Genomic DNA, 22,526 nt, shown 5'->3' with positions numbered 1-22,526 from the left:
CCACAACACTCTTGACCCTGCAGTCCACGAAGCTCTTCTTCACCAGATAAGATGGGAAAAAATGGTAAGTGAGAAAGTGATGAAGAAGGGAGGTTACTACCCTCAGCATAGACGAATACGACGCAAGGAGACGAGAATTTTACTTGCACATTGAGGTAAAGTTGCAATTTGCAACTGCAAAACGTGCCAGCGCCAAAATTTTTACCTCTCTTCAGACAACAGACAGACGATTTACATAACTAGAAAAGAGTATTCACATTTCTAAAGACCCAACAACAATGGATTTTTATTCTCAAACCTATCTTAAACTGTGCCCTTAAGGTTGAATTTCGCGTGTAAGTGTTTAACTGTACCGGTAAAATGAAGTGGGGCAAGAGTCGGGAGTTGACGGTGAGCCGACCTTGGCAACCACGTGTTTGAGCCGTGTCAGCGCACTTGATCATAAATAATCATATGCTAGACTAATTATTATTCGTAAATGCTGAATCATATGACTGGTGGAAACTTAGGAAAATTCTGCAAATGTAGGTTTTATGGAAACGGAATGTATTGTAGCGCTTTGAAGGAATTAATTTTGAGTCTTTTGTAAACAGGACATTATCTAGCTAGCTTCAGCCAGCAGTTTCACTCAAACTACTTCACGCACCAGGATAAAAACCTAACACTGAAATACAAACACTTTAGCTTCATAATACTATTAAGTAGAGATAGGTATTCCTTTCCAAACAATCTGTTATTCTCAAAAATAACAAACATTGACTTAATATTCACAAAAACAATAAAAAATATCTACAATTGCAGGTACCTAGGTACTTGGATAAGGTCAACAAATATTTGTTTCACCTCATGATAACTTTAAGCAAGAATTTAAAAACATCTACCCTCTTATTATAAAAACTGCCGCAAGTAGTGGTTTAAACCCGACTGAAAACGTCTCGGTTTGTTACGGTACTTACGATAGTCTTGACATCCTTATTACAAAACGTAGACTAAGAGAAGACTGTTTAGTACTTCGATTTGTCTGTGTGTGTGTGTGTGGTTTAAATAATATCCACAGATTATAAGCAACAAATATATAAATCATTCGCTCAATCGTTCCGAATTCTATGCGCCGTTCCTTTTTACATTATTTTGTTAAGTCTATTTTGATGAAAAATAAATAACTATGATAATAAAAAAAATATCTCTGCAGTTGAAAATATTACTTTTTATTATTTAAAGGTAATTTTATATTTCTAGTATTTTTTTAACAATATAGATGATCCAATTATTCTCTTTTAAACAACTATCGAGTTTGCGCGTATAACGGAACGTCAGCGCGCGTATCCGAGTTGTTTTGTTTTTAGGTTAGAAATAATTTGGATCATTTTCATCCCGATTTAAATGATTAAATAAGACGTTGTGCATCTAATTAGAACCTCTTCAAAATTAAGTGCACAATAACTTACCTACACACAGAATATCGTGTGCATTAAATTACCAAAAGAAAATGAAACATTTGAAACAACATAAAAGTAGAAAATTATATTTTATTCCGATGTCTATTTATACAGTCAAATGCACTGATACATGTTGGACACTGTTCTTCATCACACAATCTTGTTCCCTTTCTCATCTAGGCATTTTTGTACATTTTAGCAAGCTTCCAGTCTTTTACAAACATTGCATATTACTGGCAGAGATACGGCGTGCAAAACGCCAAAATAGTCTTGAATCTGTAAATAAACAATAGACTGTATGATAATCTGATATATTTTCGGAGTTTCATCAAAATCTATGTGGTAGTTTATGCGTGGAACATAAACAAACATCCATAATAAAAACTTTGACTCGTATACAATTAATTAGGATGTTTTGGCAACCTACTTGCACTGTAAAGGCTACTTACTTTATGGCGAGCCCAGTTGAGCATCATATCATCATCCTGGATTATCATCATGCATTCAATTGACTATTATTTCGAAAAACGTAAATCGATATTTATATCGAAAATTGTCGTCAGGTAATTTGAAGAGATTTTGTCGATGACGCATTGTGTTGGGTCCCCGGACACTCTCAATAGTATTCTAACACATCCAAGTATTCCAAATCACACATATTTATATCCACTTTCGTTTTTTTCATCACAAAACAAATAACCTCAAAAGTAAATAATGTCGGAATTTGACGTTTGTCGACTAAGTACTGCAGTTAAACTAGGGGGCTCGATGGTTTATCTTTTGTACTACAGATAGTAATAGGACTTGCGATAAACTGCGTTTTGTAATAACGTTTTTTCAAGGTCGTACTTAAAGGTGGATTAAAGGTAGTACAAAAGCCGATACTTATTTGATACCGCGTTTTATAATAAGAGGGTTAGGGTTATCTCAAATTAATCCCTGTCTATAGTCAGGAAGTCCATTATCAAATAATAAACCAAAAAAATAATCATACAAACTAACTATTTATTATTTATAAAGATACAAAAAACATCCCCTGTTTCTAGCTCACCATTTTGCAAAACAAGTCCGTGCTTTAGAACGTTCTAGATAGCTCTCGCAAGTTATGAATAGAGGTTTAAGGGATCAACCCGCGACCCTCGTCGTGTTTTTGTTCCTTTTATGTTCAAGGATAAAGATACCATGAATGGGATAGAAATAAAAAGAGTAAAAGTACAAGCATTAGTGAAAATTTTAATGTAAAATAGTAACAAGCTATTAATAATGAAGACTAAAACCAATTCTTTCAATTCGTGAATGAGAACAACCTACTTTACAAGAAATAAATTCGACTTTAGTGCTGAGAATAAATTAAATAAAACAAAACACTGAAGCTTCTATTTCCGATAAAAATAAAATAGGTCTCGACATATTTAGCTGTTCTTTTATTTTAACCAGACCAAAGAATTACATAAACGTGTCAGATTCGCACATCGGTACAGCGATCACACGAAATAGAAAGCAACACTAGTGGGTCAATGAACTCTGTGACCGTTCGGTACTCGCCATCTCCATAGGATTCGTCGCTCTAACTAAGGAATGCGTACTGACTGCCTAGTGCCTGTGCAAGTCTAGGCTGTAATAATACTGGCTGAATATGATAGAGGTTAGATTCAAAGAAAAAAAAAAGAACGAATTAGGTTTTGAATTTAGAACTTCATTCTTTTGTTTATGTTCGGCGAACGGTTTCCTCGATTATAACCTTTTTTGTCTAAAAAACATTAAGTAAGAAATATTGTTTTTAGATTTTTCAGGAATTTAAACAGACAGGAAAACTAACGAAAGTCCTTGCAAAACAATAATACCTACTAACTTAAAATAATTTATATCTAATATCTTGTGACGTCACAATGATTAACGAGTTTCCTTGAGAATCCGCGAATATTTCCGAGTTGTGTGTGGATGAAACAAAATAGAAAGTCACAAGGCCGAACGGATTTAACTCAACTGCGATCTTGACTTGTGAAGAGCGCCAATCCTCGGAGCTACGAAGCTAACTATGCTCTCATAGGTACTTATTCTAAAGAAGACAGCATACTGACTGTTAAACTGGAACTAAATAAAGGTAAGGAGTATATAAAAAAATCTGGTAAATATGTACAAAAAAATATCATCAAATAGGTAGGTATACGTTTTTTTTTATTTACACAATGTGTAATTTAATGTCATTTATTGCAAGACAAATAATACCATAATTACAAAGGTACTTACCCTTGACTTAAAATTCTTATTCTTATTTTCGTCTAATCATTTTGTCCTTGAATGTAGCGAGGTAACACAATGTCATAGGAACTATCGATCCAAGATTAAAAAAAGACTGCTGACCATTGAATAGCCGTATGGAAAATTAATGGATAAATAGACGTGACACACCTATAAAAATATGAATGATAATTTAGTTTTCAATTTTAAATTAACACAATACAATTTCAAATCCGATTATATAGATATTAAAAAACTTAATCTGCGGTCTTAAAAAAAATAAGAAAAAATGCCACGTGCACAGTGGGCGAAACGCAAAATAATTTAGGACATCCAAAATACAAACTAAATAATTTGGCTCTAATCCAAGTTCCTTATTTTATTGGGGACATGTTTTACCATTAATCTTAGAAGTACTTTAAACATCGCAATTTTACCCGACTTAAAAAATTGCGCTGTAAATCATTTTGACTGAAAAGTACACGTTAGTAATTGGCAGTTATTACAAGTATTGCATTATATTACATCAGACGCACTTCACTTTCTACGCAGAAGGCTATATTTCGGATTAACAATGACTATTTAAATATGAAAAATTGCATCATCAATGCACATGACATAGATGCGTAGATTAAACTGTTATAGGTACACATTTCCACGCTTCATTGCAAATTATCGCCATAGGTTGTATAAATGTATGTGAGATATTACTGTGGATTTCAAAAACATATCTTTTATTATCCGTTATTTTTAAAATTAGCCATGTATAAATTATGTCAACCCGTGGGAACTGTGGCCCGTAATGGGAAAATAATATAGCCTATTTTACTTGGGAAGAGAGTGCTCTACAACAGTGAAATAATTTTTCAAATCTGTTCTGTAGTAACGGAGCTTTATGGTACAAACGAACAAAAACATATTCCTCTTTATTATATCAGTGTAGACATCTTTCAATATCTAATCGCAAAACGAGGGATAGATCGCTTACTGAAATCGCAAATAGACAGGTACACAGTGGTCTATTTTAAGCACACATTATTCACAGTGATGACGGAAATGCCCTGACCTATCTTTATCTGCCTCGCAATACTATTGTATCTATTATATAGGTTTGTTCCTTGTACGTGTGAGACACATAAATATGCATAACTTATGTAAATTGTACACGTAAGTATGTCATTAGTTTTGTAATTACTGTTAAATATTATACGCCACGTGCAAATCGAATTGATGGATATGATTTAGACGATCGATTCAACCTTTTTTAGAACTATTTTTTTGTTCATTATTAAGTAATAGGTTCATTTTACCCAAAAAAAATAATGACACTAAAATTGATTTTTTTCTTTCCAAAAAGAATCTTTCTTCCTTTGGCAAATTGCCAGCTGGAATAAAAAGTTATCGTAAAGGTGTATAACGCTAGGCGTTAGGCATTCGTGTTGTATGACCGTTAAAATAATTATGCAAGCAAGCCTGTGAGTTGCAAGTCGCCGGCGAATAGACGACCAAGCAGCCGCGAACGAGGGCTCCACCGATAGTGATGGGCGCTTCGAGGTCATTCGATATCGATAGTTTTGTTTTTTGGGATTTAATTGCTTAATTTTTGATAACGTTTTTAGTTATTATCGTGGTCTAAGATTGAAGTATAATTATAACATTTTTGGTTTCAAGATATTTGAGCGCTTTAGAAGAACACTGACAGTCAAAAGGAGGACGTAGGAAGACTCATAGAAGTGTTCAATGCTCCTTGCATTTTGCTACATTGATATGGATATGGATTCATTGATCAAATTGAACATTGAAGTCTCATTAGCACCTCATTGATAAAGTCATCTTGATCACGACATGATCTGTTTGTGAATGAAGCGAGTAAATAATAATGTGTTGCTATTTACTGCGTATGTACTCCTTAAGATTGCAGTATTTACAAGTACATATAAACGCACACATCCAGCTATTTGTTGTGTCTGCTTTCAAAGTGCCAGTATCTCCGATTTTGGTCTGATACTTTATTAAGGAAGGCTCTTTTCATGTAAAAGATCGTAACGTGCTCAATTTGTGTTATGTGGATTTACACACAAATTCCTTTTCTTTCACGGATGTATAGGTAAAAGGCTGAAGGTCTGATTACACTATTAGATTGATAAATTAGACCCATCAATGTCCACGAGTTACTATTTCTCATAACAAGCAAACCTTGGCTACCGTCCCGGAAGTTTCAGCCTCAAAATAACCTACTGAAGTTTTATTTACATTTAAATATGATAAGTTAGTATTTGTTGTGATTAATTCATGTCAACAATACAATGGTATCAGGACAGGAGCTTTCAAGATTAGATATCAACTTCGTTGTTGGTCGCGAGTCAAATATCGTAGGAGAATAGTTTTGTAACGTATTGCTGTCAACCCGTGCGATGCTCGCTCATGCCAATATGACTTATGCTGAGAATTTTAAATACTTTTGTGATTTGTCAAACGTTTATTTAGGAAGTTTTTTAATTTTGTTTGGCTGTTAAAAATATTTTTGATTCGTCATTACGCTAATTCAGGACAAGCTTTTGTGTAATGTACTAAAATTAAAAATGTTGTAATTTGTGGCACTTATTGACGAGCATTTCGTGATTTTTACATGTTTCAGCATTACTTATTTGTCACTTAATAAAAGTGTATGACAGACAAGTAAGTACAGAAGTTGTAAAAATTAAGTTTGGCTAAAAATATTAATAAATAATATCGACACTGTTGTAAAAAAACCATCACTAACCCTCCCATACGTTCAAGTTTCAATTGTCTGCAGTGGAAATTTCCACGATAAAACATGTAACCTTCGAATGTGCTGTTCTTACACGGCTCACTTGGTATAAGTGCATCTCTATCGCACGGAATCGACGCAGGCGCTCTGACCCAACCGGTTTGCACCGCTCTCGCATGCAGGTGCAGCTATAAGGCTATCTCTTTCACTTCGGACAACTTATCGTTCTATTTTACGAATAGCTCTCTGCTATGTATACTTCTCGGTCGTCGGCCAAATGATTTTTGTTAGCTGTCTTTCTCTAGAGCTTGAATGAAGCAAAATTTGTTTTCTTGATGCAGAGCTACAGCTTCAAATCCAACAAAATACTATAGTTACTACGTCCACGTGCTCGAAAGGTTAACGACTGATACAACAGATAACATTGAAAATAAATAAACAATTATTGAGTCATTTAAGGAGTAATGGGAGCAAGAAAAAGCGTTTCTCTGCGTTTATTTCAACTTTATTTCGAGTTTTTTTTCTGTGCTCGCCAATAAATTGAGTTGTGACGATTTATTGGCAGGGTTAGATGTTTTGTTGAAAGTAGATTAGAAAATAGTTTGTTGCTGATGTATTATTAATGAAGGGTGGACAGATATAATAATATTATGTCACGGGAAAAAAAGTGCAATAAATGGATAAATAAAAAAAGAGCTAAAAGTTTAGACGCTGTACTAGTAATTTTTGTCCATCTTTGCAGAATGTATGTATAGAAAAAGGTCAGTTATTAATTCTTAGCAATTATTGTCAGTGAAGACTGCGACTGTAAATCAAAGCTTCAACGCACATGATCGGACGTTCATGAAATATTTGTATAAATATTTTCAGATATGTTTATAAACGGAACGTCCTTATTGGCCACTCACTTGGCCTCATATTAATTCCCACTGTGCGGGCAAATAAATGATACAGATACAAATAGGAATAAACAATAACACCTAATATGAATCTTATTTCAAAAAATCTATGATTGAATCATAAAAAAGTAAAAGTAATCACACTTGCGCCACGCGTCTGCGAATCACCGCGCACGGTGGAATTTTCCATGCTTAGCACGATTGAAGAAATTATTTTTTACAAGTACTTAGTTGGTACATACGTAGTTCTTTATAACTTCGGCATTTTCTAATCAAACGTACCTAAGTACTTATCAATCAAATGTTGTTGTTGCGTATTGCCAAAATGCTCGTGACATTGGCAACGTCAGAGGCGTCGCCGAGACGAGTCGTTTTAAAATTACTTTGCTCAGGAATCTGCGGACATGCTCCCGTATCCGTAATAAATCGCACAATGTGAAAATGTAGGTAATATTTTTATAAACAAACTCTGGCCGAATATCGTGCACTCCCACGGAGGAAATTAATGAAAACAATATAAATTTTGGAAAACATTTATCTACATACGTACCTGCCATATTTTATGCTTAACAATTTATAATTATAACTGCCATTGTCCAAAAAAAAAAAGATTAGGTTGGCAGTTTTTAAAAAAGTTTTCATTCAATTACATTTTGAAATTGGAATTTATATTCGTGCAGAAAACCGCGTGACGAAAGTACCTCGTACCTACATGCTGTAACTTCATAATTTGGCACAGAATCTGTTTATCCCGAGTCCCGCCCGTGAATATATTCGTGTAGGATGCGAGAGTTCATTGCTAGACGTCCGGCTAACTTCGTAATACTATAATAGGCAATATTACATATGTGAAAAGAAAAATAATGAAATAACTGATGTTGGTAGTGATAACAGGCTTCTTCAAGTAACTAATCAATTACTTAATGGATCGCTTGATCATAGGAATTCAATTTATCATAAGAAGTAAAATAGACAAAGTTCTACTAGTGCTAACCACCTGTACGTTTTGTATTGTATTAGGTATAAGAATTCTCATATCGAATGTCTTTTTAAGGAAAAAAATATGACTCATTGGAATTTGCCATTAATAGGATTTTAATACCACTGCCCATAAATAATGAATAAATGTTGAAAATAGTCATAATTTTTTACGATTTTTAATAAAAAAGTTCAAGGAATAAATCATTACGCGTAAGTATTTATAAGTAACCCGCTGTATTTAGACCATTAACATTAAGTAACGCTTTTAGATCAAAATAATGATACAAATCTACCAGATGTCCTATTAACGCCATCTAGTAGCGAGTAGCAAAACTTCTAGAGCCGGTGTCAAGAAGTATTGCTATTGGTTAATAGATGGCAGCACGTTTGAGTTTCCATGCTTCATCTTAGTTGCCTATAGGTTGCCTAGAAGTTATCTTTAAAATTTCATAGATGGCAGTAATCCAAAAATGGTATTGGAACTTCACGATTACTAACTCTGAAGGGGTTATCAGAACTATACATTGAAAAAAGAGATTTTTTTTTGGGAAACTCGGTACACGATGAAGCCAATCCTAAAGGCGTGTTTAAGAACGTTGTCGACTACTGATATTAATAACACTGAGAAACAAAATAATGGTAACGAAAAATACATCTTTAGATGCTTCTAGGCAAGCGTGCTCCATCTTCGACCACATCGTCGCTTTCTACCAGATGAGATAGTGGTCAAACGCGAGCCTATTGACAACAAAAAAAAAAACAACGTAAACGAACATTTAGACACGTCAGTGGGAACTAACTGCAGTTGTAAGCTACTAAACCAGTCACCCTCGTGATTAGTATCAATTACATGAGCGTTACTGTTCCGCTCGTAGATTTCCCCAGGCTGCAATTAGCTCATCAATCTAATCGGCACGCGACTTGTCACCACCTACTTACGCCTTATTGTTTGAATGGAACATTTCGTTTTCTAATTTCTTTGCTATGGGAATTATTTCGATTTGGTCTTTTCCTCGTTTTTAAACGACTTCAAAAAAGGAGGTACTCAGTTTGACCTGTAATTTTAGGTATACTTTTATGTGTATGTACATATTTTTGTGCGCATCTCACGTTTGATGTGGTTTTTAGCATAGAATTTTTCAGGTTATACGCATTTTTTGTTTAGGTACAATAAATAACCGGCCAAGATATATGATTTCTTTACTTTTAAACAATTACTTTTAAATATCATTAGATTACCGAGCAAAGTTATTTTTCATTCATAATGCCTCTAAAGCCTTGCTTACAGGGCATTTTCTCTGTACCAAATTAATAGTCAAATAGGTACCTATTCGAAGCATCAGTTAAAAGTATTTACATGTTGATTGCATGATCGCAATGTGTTATATTTTATCACATCCTTTACTTACATTCAGGTGTTCCTGATAATATGACTGATTGCCAGATATAAAGCTTTTGTCAGCAGGTGGCTGAAACAATTTTGTTTGTCCAATCCTGGCTGGAATTTTGTTGGCTATTAAATATCTTAAGTAGGTACCTATTACTCATTCGACCATTACAAAGATAATGTGTCGTAATGTTGCTACTAACGGTTATAGGCAACTTTTTCTTAACAACATCTGTTTAGTAATTTCCCAAATATGTTGAGTTCGGCTTTCAGTCTAACCGAATGCAGTTGAGTACCATCGTGCCTCATGGAGCGACTGCCAATCTGACCTCCTCAACCCAGTTACTTAATCAACCCAAAACGCCATTGTACGTTAGGTTGTCAGATTTTCTGCCTTCTACTCTTAACAACTTCCAAAGATGTTCAAATGACATTACCGGACCCATCAATTTAAAGTGCCTCGCTGAACGCGGAGGAACTCGTGCGTCGGAGGAAAGCTTACGTGCGTCCTCTTCCCAAAATTTCCAGCCCTACTCTCCCCAGTCACTTTCGTCCAATTTCTATCCTACCTTTCTTATCCAAAGTGCTTGAGGCTTGTGCTCATAAGCAATTTGCTCGTTTTATCTACGGCAATGAGCTACTGAGCCCTTTCCAATCCGGATTTAGGCCGGGCCACAGCACTTCTACTGCCCTCCTCAAAGTGACTGGCGATATTAGATTTGCTATAGAAGACGCTAATCTCACAGTGTTGGTACTCACTTACTTAACCTCTCACTTTCAGTATGTGTGTTCTCAGCACAGCAAAAATCTCCGCTCCTCTAATAATCGTCTTCTTCACTGCCCTGCTCACCGTTCAGACATTATTCACTCTTCCTTCTTTGTGAAATCTATTCTTCTCTGGAATGAGCTACCTCTGGAGGTCAGGATGGTAAATAGTCAACACACTTTTAAAATGAAACTGCGAAATCACATCCATGGCAAGTTGGCGGAATCATTACAGTAGTTCATTTTTCTTACTATCTTCTCCTACATACTCCTGGATACAGTTGTATATATATATAGTTATATAGTTATATATATATATATATATATATATATATATATTATGTTTATATATGCATAAATATATATTTTTATTATCTTCCACTGATGCTCAAATTGTGTTGCACCTACCACTTCTATTTCACCACCACCCAAAGGTAGACTGGCAGAGAACGCCTAAGGCGTTAAGTCCGCCGTTGTACAATGTGCAAAAAGTATTTTAAATAAATAAATAAACTCGTCATGAGAAGATGGATCCCATCCACGGACCGACAGCACCTAGCTTTGCTAATCGTATGATCAATCGGACCGTGCGGCTGGTAGATACTAAGCCTCTTTCAGTGTTATTTTATTATGGCTTTAGAACATCATATTGAATTAACAGATTTCCAAAGTGCATTTTGAGGAACCTCTTCACTTATCTCTGACCAAATTGCAAATTTTATCTGCCCTTCACCCTACCAATAGTTCCCATCAGACTTGATTAAACTTGAATTGACGTGAAATTCACTTACGATGCCATTACATTGTCTTTCATCTTATCTTCTATCATCCGATTAGATTGTTTAAAACGAAGTGTTAACGATGAGCATGACGGAGACAATTTACTGAAGTACTATCTTCGTACCAAAAAACTATAGACATACAAGAGAACAGCTGATGTTTGATTTGTACTGAAGATTGTATCAAAGTGGTGTAAAAAGACATTTGATTCGATTTAGATAGCTTTAACTTTTTTCAGCAGTAGGTATATGAAGCCAGCTTTTGTCAAAGGTTGTGCTACCCGCTACCTGAGGGATCTTTCAGAACCTGGATAAAAATAGCCTTTGATATGCCATTTTTGGGAATTACTTATATGCCAAAACCAAGTGAAATGAGGGTCCGTTCGTATATCTATATAATATATCTATACCTACAAAAGATTTTAAATGTCATCTTGGTAACTTATTTGTGAATTATTAAAAATACATAGAGCAGAGTACGAAGTCGTCTGTTTCCGCCACGATTTCCGCATATTATTGGCTCATTACAAATGCATGGGAACATCGGAAAACGTGTCGAGAAGCAGATGTGGTGTGAACCGGGGGACAAGCGGCCCTCCCCTGAGACTTGGGGAGGAGGGACGGGGCCGAGGGCTGATCCCACTGCACCTGTGTACCTACTCGTTTCATTTTATTGCCGCCTTCATAATAAAGTTTCCAAAAACTTCTACATTGTTGTAATCATTCACACTATTATCTTACACCTGCGTTAATTTTCGATAAGGTATCGGAACACTAAGCAGATAGATTAATTTACGCAGTCAAATTTCGTTCATTTATATCGCCGACGTGACTGGCGATGCCAGTCTGCCTAAAATAACAATGTGTTTTTAAATTAAGTGTTCGTATAATATCTCAGTGAATCCGTCAAAATGAAGTATCTCACAACAATTTTATGTTTTCTGACTCTGTGGTGCAGTGCTAACGCAAGATGCGTCGTGCGTGGCGAGTGCTACGAGGTGAACGGCATGGCCAAACCATGTCATGTAGATATGGAAGCACAACCATTAATCGACGGATTAACTGAAGAAAAGGCAAGAGAAGTAGTAGAGATTTTCAGTTCCATCTGCCCGACATTTGTTGTCGATGATGAAGGCAATAGATTACCAGATGATCAGATTCTAACTTGCTGCACAGCCGATCAAGTAATCAAGACAGCAGAAAGTTTAACTCTCGCCGAGGGTGTTCTCGGCCGATGTCCAACATGCTACAGGAACTTTGCAAGGCAAATTTGCGAAATGAACTGCGCTGCAGACCAGTCACGGTTCCTGAACGCGACTAACACGACGGCTCCAGACGGCACGGTACATGTCGATGTAATAAACTTCAGAGTTTATGAAAAGTTTATGTTGGATGCCCACGCGTCCTGCTCCGGTGTCCTCGTGCCTCAGACGGGAATGCCAGCTATAAACATGATGTGTGGTAATGCAGTAGTTTGTGATGCAGAAGCTTGGTTCGGGTTCACTGGCGACACTACAGTCAATCCTCTAGCACCAGTGCATGTCAATTTTCATATGTGGCCTAATACAGAGGAATCCATGAATGTGGAAGCACTGCCTTGTAATGAAACTTTCGGCGATGACCTCCCGTGCAGTTGTGTAGACTGTGTAAGCACTTGTCCAGTTGGTACTGAACCAGTTGTTCCTGATATTTGTACTGTTTTGTCTGTTAATTGTTATGGATTTTCAATAGGTTTAGTTTTCTTTGTAATCAGTGTTATCATATTTATGGTATTAGCATATAAAGAACGTACAAAACAGAATAAATCAGCAGACTCCAAAGAAAGTGGAACGGGCCCAAATAAAACCACCAGATTATTCCAATCGATGTTTGCAAAAATCGGAGGATTTTCGGCGAGCAATCCAGTTCTTGTTATAATGTTAACATCCTGGGTTACTTTTGGTATGATTTTTGGTTTAGCATATTTAAATTTGACGTCTAATCCTATAGAACTTTGGTCAGCACCAGAATCTAGAAGTCGCCAACATTTGAATTATTTCAACGAGAGATTTGGTCCATTTTATCGCCCAGCGCAGGCTTTCTTGAGAATTGATCTAGACGGTTTTGAAGCAAATAATGTATCTTATGGATCCGCCTTCAGAATAGAAGCATTAGAAGAATTAGTTAAACTTGAAGATGTTATTATAAATATAGGTAGGGAGGATGGCGGTGTTAAGTTGGAGGACGTTTGTTATGCTCCGCTTCGTCAGCGAGGTGGAGAAAAGAGGCTTGATCAATGTGTTTCTATGTCTGCTAGTTCTTATTTGGCAGGAGATAGAAATGATATAAATCCTAATACATATCTTACTAATATCCAAAATTGTATTAACAATCATTACAGTTTTGATTGTTTGGCATCGTGGGGTGGTGGCGCTGAACCCGATCTTGTTTTTGGAGGTTTCGAACCTGGTAATATTTTGAGCGCTAATACCCTTTTGATTAATTTTCCAATTGCTAATTTCCTTTTGGAAGAAGACTTACAACCTGTATTAGAATGGGAATTAAAATTTATCGAAGTTTTACATGATTATCGCGATAATTGGAAACAAGATTTTGTCCATGTTGCTTTTTCTACAGAAAGATCTATTGAAGATGAGATCCAAAGAGTTTCTGTTGCAGAAGCAGTCCCTATTGTTATCAGTTACATTCTTATGTTTATTTACGTAACATTATCGCTGGGAAACATTCGATCTTTGAAAACTTGGTTTATTGACAGTAAAATTATGGTTGCTATAGGCAGTATTGTGGTTGTTATCTTGGCCATTGTCTGTGCAATGGGTGCTTTAGGATTTGCCAGTGTTACCTTAACACTGCTTGCTATTAATGTAATACCATTTTTTGTTCTTTCCATTGGTATAGACAATGTGTTCCTTATGGTAAACACACTTCACGATGTTCAAGGCAATTTGAAATCATATGATGATTACAAAGAGGATTTCACTTTTGAGAAAAAGAGAAAATTTGTCTTTGAAAAAATGTTGCGCCAAGTGGGTCCGTCTATGTTTGTATCCTCAGTTACACAAATAACATGTTTTGCGATCGGTAGTATTGCTAATTTCCCTGCTGTTGTTACCTTTGCGATATTTGCTTCCGTCTCTTTATCATTTCTTTTTGTATTCCAAATAACTACAGTTGTCGCTTTATTGTCCATTGATTACAAACGGGCGTCATCAAATAGGCTGGACTTGTTCTGTTGTATTCAGAAGAAAGTATTAGATGACGAAAATCCTTTACACTCAGAAACTCCTTACAAAGGAGTTACTCAAAGGTTGATGGAGCCCTATTCCAAATTTTTATTGGGCTTTCGCGTAAAAGTTGTAGTAGTCATTATATTCTTGGCGATGGTGTCAATAAGCGTAATGTTGATTCCTGAGCTTGAGATAGGATTAGATCAAGAATTAGCACTTCCGAAGGATTCGTATGTGTACGACTATTTGCTAGCTGTAGCTAATTTAATTCGTATGGGCCCGCCAGTGTATTTCGTAGTCAAAGGTGGTTTAGACTTCACTAACCCTATTCATCAGAATACTATCTGCGGTGGTCAATTGTGTAACAGCGATTCGCTGACGACCCAAATATTTTTGGCTGCCCAGCATAGTAATATTACTTACATAGCTAAAAGTTCCAACTCTTGGTTAGATGATTTCATAGATTGGTCAAGTTTATACGGAGGTTGTTGCAAATACAATACTACTGACGGTGCATTTTGTGAGAGTAATTCTAGTGAACAGGACTGTGCGTTTTGCGAGATTCCGAGGTCAGACTATGCAAATGGCTTTTTGAGACCTCATGTTGATGCCTTCGAGACGTATATACCGTTCTTCTTGCGGGATCCACCGACTGAAGTATGCAACAAAGCTGGGTTAGCGAGTTATTCGAGTGCTGTAAATTATGTACTCAATGCTGAAGGTCGTGCAACTGTCTATGACACTAATTTCATGGCATACCATTCCCCTTTAAGTACATCGAAGGACTATATAACAGCTGTTGATTACGGTTACAGGATCGCTTCAAACATATCTGCTGCAATTAAAACCAATACTGGTGTCGATGTAGAAGTTTTTCCATATTCTTTGTTTTATGTATTTTTCGAGCAATATTTGACAATGTGGTCGGATACCTTCTCGTCTATTGGATACTGCCTTATCGGAGCTTTATTCTTCAATCTAATAGCTTCTGGATTTAACGTATTGACTACGTTCGCTGTATTGCTTAATACTATCATGGTGGTTTTGAATATGATGAGTGTGATGTACATCTGGAACATACCCCTTAACGCTGTCTCTAACGTTAATCTGATTGTGTCTATTGGTATATCTGTGGAGTTCTGCAGTCATATTGCATATGCTTATTCGACGAGTCAGCGTCACGGTAGGGAAAAGGTAGAAGAAGCCATTCAAAAAGTAGGAGCGACCATCATTACTGGTATAACCTTTACTAATATTCCTATCGTAGTACTAGCATTTTCATATACGGAAATAATCGAAGTGTTCTTCTTTAGAATGTTCCTGAGTTTAGTCGTTCTAGGATTTCTACACGGAATGATATTCTTCCCAGTCTTATTGTGCTATCTGGACAGTTTAAAACGAAAATAATGCAGAGTTATAAAAATTACTAGATCTTGAAATGTCAATGTAACATAGTGTAGAAATTAAAGGACACTTAATTTATTAATACATTTATTGATATGACATAGGAATTATCAACTCTTTATGTAATAATATTAGAATTATAAGTTGTAAATAAATACTCTTAACATTAATGTTTTTATTATTTTCCTTTATTTACACAACCTAAAAATAGCTTCTACTTTAAACAAGATTAGGAAGACACTGACTAGATAGAGACGATAACGATAATGCAAGATAAATGTTGCAACATAAAATCTAGTATTAAAATAGAAACGCACATCACAAATGTCTTGGTACCTAAATAAAGACCCCTTGAGCAAAAAAGGTATCGTTTTTCGATATCAACATGACATATTGCCTTGGGATTGATTCATTACTTCTTCTTCTTTTAACAAATAAAGTCAAAATACATTCACACATTTCCAAGCAAAGAGCTCCTAAGCCTATATGGAACAGGCTAGAGACAATTACAATATGGCGATAAAAAACGATATCTAATAAATGAGGTATTTGCCTTTATCAATAGTACAATACTTACGCATCCAACACGTGATTCAGATAAGCTATATAACAAATGGCTAATCGGAGAATTTCGATTTTCGAAAGCTTTTTGTCTGGTGGCAAGGTTGGTAGGAGTCTTCTGAGGGCGGCGAAGGCAGCGTTAAATGCTTCGACTCTGATCCTTTCTCTGGTGGCATGGGCCGTTCTGTACTTGAGAGTGGCCCGGCGTCTTCTACGTCTCTCTTCGCGGGAAAGACCAGCGCAAGGCGAACCAGCTCCACTTGATAGGTAAGCCTCTTCAGAAATAGCGCAAGGCTCTAATGTTCTGTCCCTAGAAACACAAAGAGCTGTAAGACTTTTATGCCATTCATAAATGAGTCATGATTCAGAGATGAGCTGTTGTAGTTAAATGTAGTTAATATTGCTCCATAAGACCTATCTATAAGTAATTTTGATTGCGATTACTGTATATTTGATAGATACAATGGTAAAAAAATCTGAAGTTGAACTTTGTGCAAAGTTCTAAGGTAAGTAGGTGAATGATTATGCAAACTGTCTAAAATCTGAGGTAAACTGAAGAAAGTAGAATACCTGCATAATATCGTATGCAAAGCTTAATAACAGAATAAAATGCTTGTTAGATTTGATGGATGGCTGCATTATCAAATCCAGTTTGATTTCTTTACGTTGGTTGCGAGCGGCACGCATTCGTAATCCAATGGTAAATGGTAATATTGAACAAGAAATAGCAAATTATAAAAATTAAATGAACAACTGATTCTGACTGTTTCAGTGGATTTTTTTTTCATGCTTTCTTTTTTTTAAATAATGATTATTAGAGTTTCATACACAGGGATGGGTATCTAAAGATTATACATTAAATTTATAAAGGAAGTCCAATAAATAGTACCTACGACAAGCAGGAGGTGTTTATAGTGGAACTAAATGGCTTAATATCTACCATACCTTAGACACACCCATTTTGGGCAAGCTACCTTCACATTACACAGAAGAATCAACCACACAACAGGATCAGATTTACTCACCGTTTCCTCGGAGCTAAGTTTTCTCTGCTGGTGATAGGCAGTAAGGCTTCTCGTGGTTCCGCCAGCATGCAGGACAGGGAGCCATCTTCCATGCCGCTGGCCTCCAACCAACTCTTCATGGTCACTCTAAGATATTATGGAGAGTTGTGTTAAAAGCGTGATCTTAGCAATTTGACATAGGTAGGTATCTAGACTAAGCCCCAAAGGTAGGTATGTCTCTCTTAAAGATTAGGTCGTACCTACTTGTACTCTAAGCTAAAATGAAGCTCTCTCTCTAAAAAAAAGAAGCTTTTCTTTTCATAACAGATCCATTAATAGGACATAAGTGTTAGAAACTAAAAAAACTGTTCCCATAAAAGTAAGACCTAATCAAGTTTTATTGTTTCTGCCTCAGAACATGCAAAAGTTATCTACCCACAAAGCTAAACGTCAGTATTTTCATCTTATCCAAAGTTATTTAACACCAATTAACACAACTAAATCGAACACTAGAGCGGAATCTTCAGTAACAAGCGAGAAAGCCATCAAACGAATCGATTGGATACGGTTAGCGAACATGATTCGATTACCAGAAGGGTTGGGGCGATATAAAAAGAATAAATACGGATTTATTATCCCCTAAAGAGCTCGCTTAGTGCAAGGTGTGGACGAGTGTTGTATTATTTATCTCAAGCACTCTACCCTTGTGGCTAGTCAATTGGATTTTATCGGGAATCAAAACATACGTGCCTTCGGGGGTTGCGCACAAATATTTTTGCAGAGTATGAAAGGATCGTATCTATTAATACTGAAAGAAAAATATCTTGGGGAATTCGTGATAACTTTGAATAAAAGAAAGGTTCGAATTGTTCCTGGTTTGTATTAACGAGGGTTGACTGTAACTAAATGGGCCAAACAATTTAGCTCAAAGCTTTTTGATGGAATATCAGTTAATCCCTTGTCTTGTCCCATTTTTTAGGTATTTGTCAGCATGCTTTCATCGTCCAATTTCCATAGCTCTCTATTCAAAGTCTGATGACTTCTCATAAGTACCTAAGATTATTTCCAGCCATAACGTGTGTTCACGCATTCATCGTTTCTTTGGCCGGTCGCATTCTCTATCCAAAAAATTTGATTTGCCCGTATGTATTTAATGTAGTTACAGTATTAGGTATTTTTACAGTTTTTACTTCAAGGATTCATTCTGTCTGTATCAGTCAGTGGTGATTCAGAATGTATGAAATGACCCGAATAAAATAGGTAATTGCGTGAGAAAGTTGTTTAGCTTGTTGGTTGTTAAACAATAAACAACAATAACAATTAAAAACAATAAACCCCCATAAAAAAGAGAGTAAAAAGTTGCACACTCGCCGATTTATTTTACTATGGAACATTTCTTATGTAAAATTTCTCTAATTGCTCATGTGAAAAACTTAGCCCTTAAACTTAACCTTACGATAAAACATTAATTAATAAGCATTGTGTACTCACGTTTATTTGAATCGATAAAAAATAATCCTTCAGAACATGGTTATCGATACTTGCTAACAATCACGAGAAAATTAACACTTTAACGTTGTATTATTTTTAACCGACTTCCCAAAAAGGAGGAGGTTCTATATTCTTCGGAATCGTTTTTTCTTAATAATTAATATTAAGAAGTGTCAAATTCGTTATCACTGCACTGCATCTCACTATGATACAAACTAGTGAGGACCGCAGCATCCCTCAGCTTTTTATCCTCTTTGAAAGGGGATGGACCAACCCTCTCGGAGAGGGCGGCGCCTGTTTACACTCACATACAAGTTTTATCATAATTCGAATATTTTAGGATCATTGGGAGAATATTATCATACGTGGAAAATATGTATGTTTCTTATACTCAACACAAAAAAAATGCAACTGATGGGATGTAAAAAATCCTCTCCATACATATATGTAAGTATATGGGTCTTGCTGTACTCGATATAAAAATAAGTAAGTAGGTACCTATCTAATTTCCCATGACAGTTTTTATGGGAGAAACGAAATAAAGAGTTTTATTTTTTTAATTAATTTATCTACCTTAATTGGCGCCGATGACGACCAACAGTGATAACGAATCTTAATGACCGATTAGGCGATTAAAACTAATTTTCAAGGTTTGTTTAACCTCATTGATTGGGTCTTGCTACATAATTAAAGAATGTTAAGTCATTCTATAATTACGACATTCTTTATATCAGACGTCACAGGAAGATTTGTATACTTACATATTTTTTTATAGTAAATAGTCCCAAATACTTGCAATTAGATAAATATCTTCCACCGAATTTGAGAAAAAATACCATATTCATCTGTGCAGATTCATCCGCCCGCAGCATCCGTATGTCACCGTCCCCGCCCAGCGTAGAGACGCGCCAATCCCGGCCGACTCCGCCTATCGATCCCGGCCATCCCGGGACACAGGTGTTCCCGGGTAATTGACGACCAAATGGATTGTACCCAAACACCCAAAAATGTTTCGCCAAGCTCTTTCAATATTCAAGTTATATTATCTGTATGTTTTGCTAGACAGAGTTGCTGAAAGAAAATTCAAGGGCTATAAACCAAACAGACTAGTTTTGGAAAATTATATTTTTTCCGTCATTATGTAAGTGTGTGAGACGACACTGTGGATAGATTAGAAAAAAAGCTCATATTATTTCCTTTTGGTGTACAGTCTGTAAAATATATTCATGTAATTTATTTGATATCCACAAGTTTTTTTACAGGTGTTACAGTTGGCTCAATGCTCATGAAAATTTTGAACCCTGTTAGGGCACAGCAACATTATAAATAGGTACTTACCCACATAGCTTTTCCGATCATAACGATAAATCACATTAGGTACCCTGAATTTCAGACCTAGTGGTTTATTACTTACATATCAGAGCTACAATACCAGAACACTGTATGAGGTATTGTTTTGATAGGAAAATTACTTTTAGCAATACGGCAATAAATCACGGGTACCTATTTTTGTTAGCAATAATTTCAGTTTTCCGAATAAATTCTGCCCAGTTACATGGCGCCTGAAGTTGCCAATATTGCTACGCGAAACCTTATTCTACCTACCTACTTCCTAACGTATTTTTTGGAGAAAAGAAGTTATTACTTACGAACGAAACTGAAATTCGTTGGTTAGTTTAAAAGATAATGCCTAAGCCTAAATAGAGGGTCTGTTTTATTTTTTGGTTAGGTACAATTTGACATTAGAAGACAGGAGCGAAATTAAAAATTATTATGGATCAAGTACAAAGTAATTTTTTCTCTTGTATTTTGACGTAGTTTTAACGTATGTAGCTTATTCATCTATGATTACTTTGTGTGATTGGGTATAGAACCTTCTATAGATACTTAGTATAGATAATACATTCATCCGATAAGGGACAGCATAGATAATCTTTATTATTCTGAGGTACTTAATACAAGGATGATTCATTCCCCGTTTGACTAACACTGACACAAAAATAGTTCATTCGCTTTTAATGAAAATCACGCATAATTTAGCAATCTTATCTACAGGAGCACGTGTAAACTGCAATTTAACTGTACCTAATGCTGATCGATTGACTCAAATTGTATCGGAACTTATCAATCATGGTTATAAAGTCATCCTCCGATCATCCTCCGAGCCTTTTTCCCAAACTATGCTGGGGTCGGCTTCCAGTCTAACCGGATGTAGCTGAGTACCAGTGCTTTACAAGGAGCGACTGCCCTGCCTGACCTCCTCAACCCAGTTACCCGGGCAACCCAATACCCCTTGGTTTAGACTGGTGTCAGACTTACTGGCTTCTGACTACCCGTAACGACTGCCATATGTAATCATGGTTATAAAGCAGAGCAATATAATTGTTATGTGAATCTTGGAAAATAATATTCTTACATAGGTATGTGCACCTAGGCAAAAAACATCATCGTCGATACTCTGAGTGGTCAGACTGCTCTAAGCCATAAGCACTTATATACGATGACTGGTAATATTAGTGACCGATACTTAAACCAGTGATTCTAGTCATGATTACAAATTTTACCAAAGAAACTTTTCTTATTTTCATCAGTTTTATCACAATAGCAAAACAGCGTCTGAAAATTCGGACGAAGTTCAAAGTCTGTTAAATTATTGTGGAAAAACTAATGATAATAAAAAAAAAAATCTTTATAACCATGAGTAGAATCATGTGTTCAAGTATCAATCACCCTATACACTGGCTACGTTGCAATTTTCTGGGAGATAAGAAAAAAAAGATAATTATATTGAATACTAAACCCCAAGATATTCAGGTAGATATTTTTTATAGAGTTATTAATTTAATGTTGTCCCATTTCGTTTAAACATTAGTCATTATATGACTAGATAAAAAATATTATCAGCGCGTTTGATAGGCGTAGGGGAAAGGGGGGTAGCCCCGGCCGGTGGGTAGCCTCGGCCATAGTAAATATTAGAATATCGCGCGGCGTGACTTTGAAGTTCGTGTGATCTCCATGTGCGTTTAAGAGTAATTCGTCAAATGCAAAAAGTTGAAGTCGATTGATCGCTGCGTTCAGGCGTGATAGAGTCAATTTCTTTTTCGTCGTCGACGGCCGCGTGACTTCAATTGTTTCGAAAACCGTTATTCATTGGATAAAGGTAAGTAATTATTTATTTGATTTTGTTTACATAATGGAATACTATTCTATTTTGCACTTTGAAGTTTATTTCAACGCATAATTAGCTGCTTTTTTTTTAATATTTTTTTTTTCGAAGAAAGTCGTGTCGGGTAACCCCGGCCATTAGTTTTGGGGGTATCCCCGGCCATATGTTAGTCTATATAGAGGTTAATATTTAATTTAAAAAAATTTTTTTTCAGTGTCACAATGCCTAAATTTAAAACTAGAACTACGAATCGCGGAGACTGGAGTGAAGAAAACATGAAAAAAAGCAATTCAAGCGGTGCTTGAGAAAAAATGTTCTGAGAGAGCTGCCGCAGATCAGTATGACGTTCCACGAACTTCTCTGCAGGATCGGGTCAAGATCGGATTTAGATTGGGCTCACGAGGCAAGTGTAGATATGAATCCATCGGAT

General features: G+C 36.0%; 2 protein-coding genes and 1 long non-coding RNA gene across 3 annotated transcripts; 1 reads left to right on the top strand and 2 right to left on the bottom strand.

Annotated features, from left to right (window-relative positions):
- Positions 1–1,509: 1,509 nt before the first annotated feature.
- Positions 1,510–2,371, bottom strand: LOC135117982 (uncharacterized). Its single transcript, XR_010277286.1, has 2 exons — positions 1,889–2,371; positions 1,510–1,715 (listed from the first exon to the last, which is right to left on the bottom strand). It is a non-coding gene; the product is annotated as an uncharacterized LOC135117982 (long non-coding RNA).
- Positions 2,372–12,041: 9,670 nt separating this feature from the next.
- LOC126055426 (NPC intracellular cholesterol transporter 1 homolog 1b-like) lies at positions 12,042–16,044 on the top strand. The gene has a single exon (XM_049844538.2). The coding sequence runs from the start codon at positions 12,155–12,157 to the stop codon at positions 15,875–15,877; it is 3,723 nt and encodes a 1,240-aa protein (XP_049700495.2). The 5' UTR covers positions 12,042–12,154; the 3' UTR covers positions 15,878–16,044.
- Positions 16,045–16,177: 133 nt separating this feature from the next.
- On the bottom strand, positions 16,178–17,615 carry LOC110378745 (helix-loop-helix protein 1). Its single transcript, XM_049844541.2, has 2 exons — positions 17,461–17,615; positions 16,178–16,745 (listed from the first exon to the last, which is right to left on the bottom strand). Exons 1-2 carry the CDS (start codon positions 17,577–17,579, stop codon positions 16,448–16,450), a joined length of 417 nt encoding a protein of 138 aa, XP_049700498.1. The 5' UTR covers positions 17,580–17,615; the 3' UTR covers positions 16,178–16,447.
- Between the last annotated feature and the right edge of the window lie 4,911 nt (positions 17,616–22,526).

This window comes from Helicoverpa armigera, chromosome 16 (assembly GCF_030705265.1).
Source record: "Helicoverpa armigera isolate CAAS_96S chromosome 16, ASM3070526v1, whole genome shotgun sequence".
Classification (NCBI taxonomy): Eukaryota; Metazoa; Arthropoda; class Insecta; order Lepidoptera; family Noctuidae; genus Helicoverpa; species Helicoverpa armigera.
The sequence above is the reverse complement of the archived record's forward strand: the minus strand, read 5'-3'. Positions and strand labels throughout refer to the sequence as shown.

What these genes read in the sequence shown, in the direction of transcription:
- LOC126055426 (XM_049844538.2), top strand. Translation starts at nt 12,155, where the DNA reads ATGAAGTATCTCACAACAATTTTATGTTTTCTGACTCTGTGGTGCAGT.
- LOC110378745 (XM_049844541.2), bottom strand. Translation starts at nt 17,579, where the DNA reads ATGAAGAGTTGGTTGGAGGCCAGCGGCATGGAAGATGGCTCCCTGTCC. An exon ending in AACTTAGCTCCGAGGAAACG is followed by an intron (nt 16,746 to 17,460) that starts GTGAGTAAATCT and finishes TTGTGTTTCTAG; the next exon opens with GGACAGAACATTAGAGCCTT.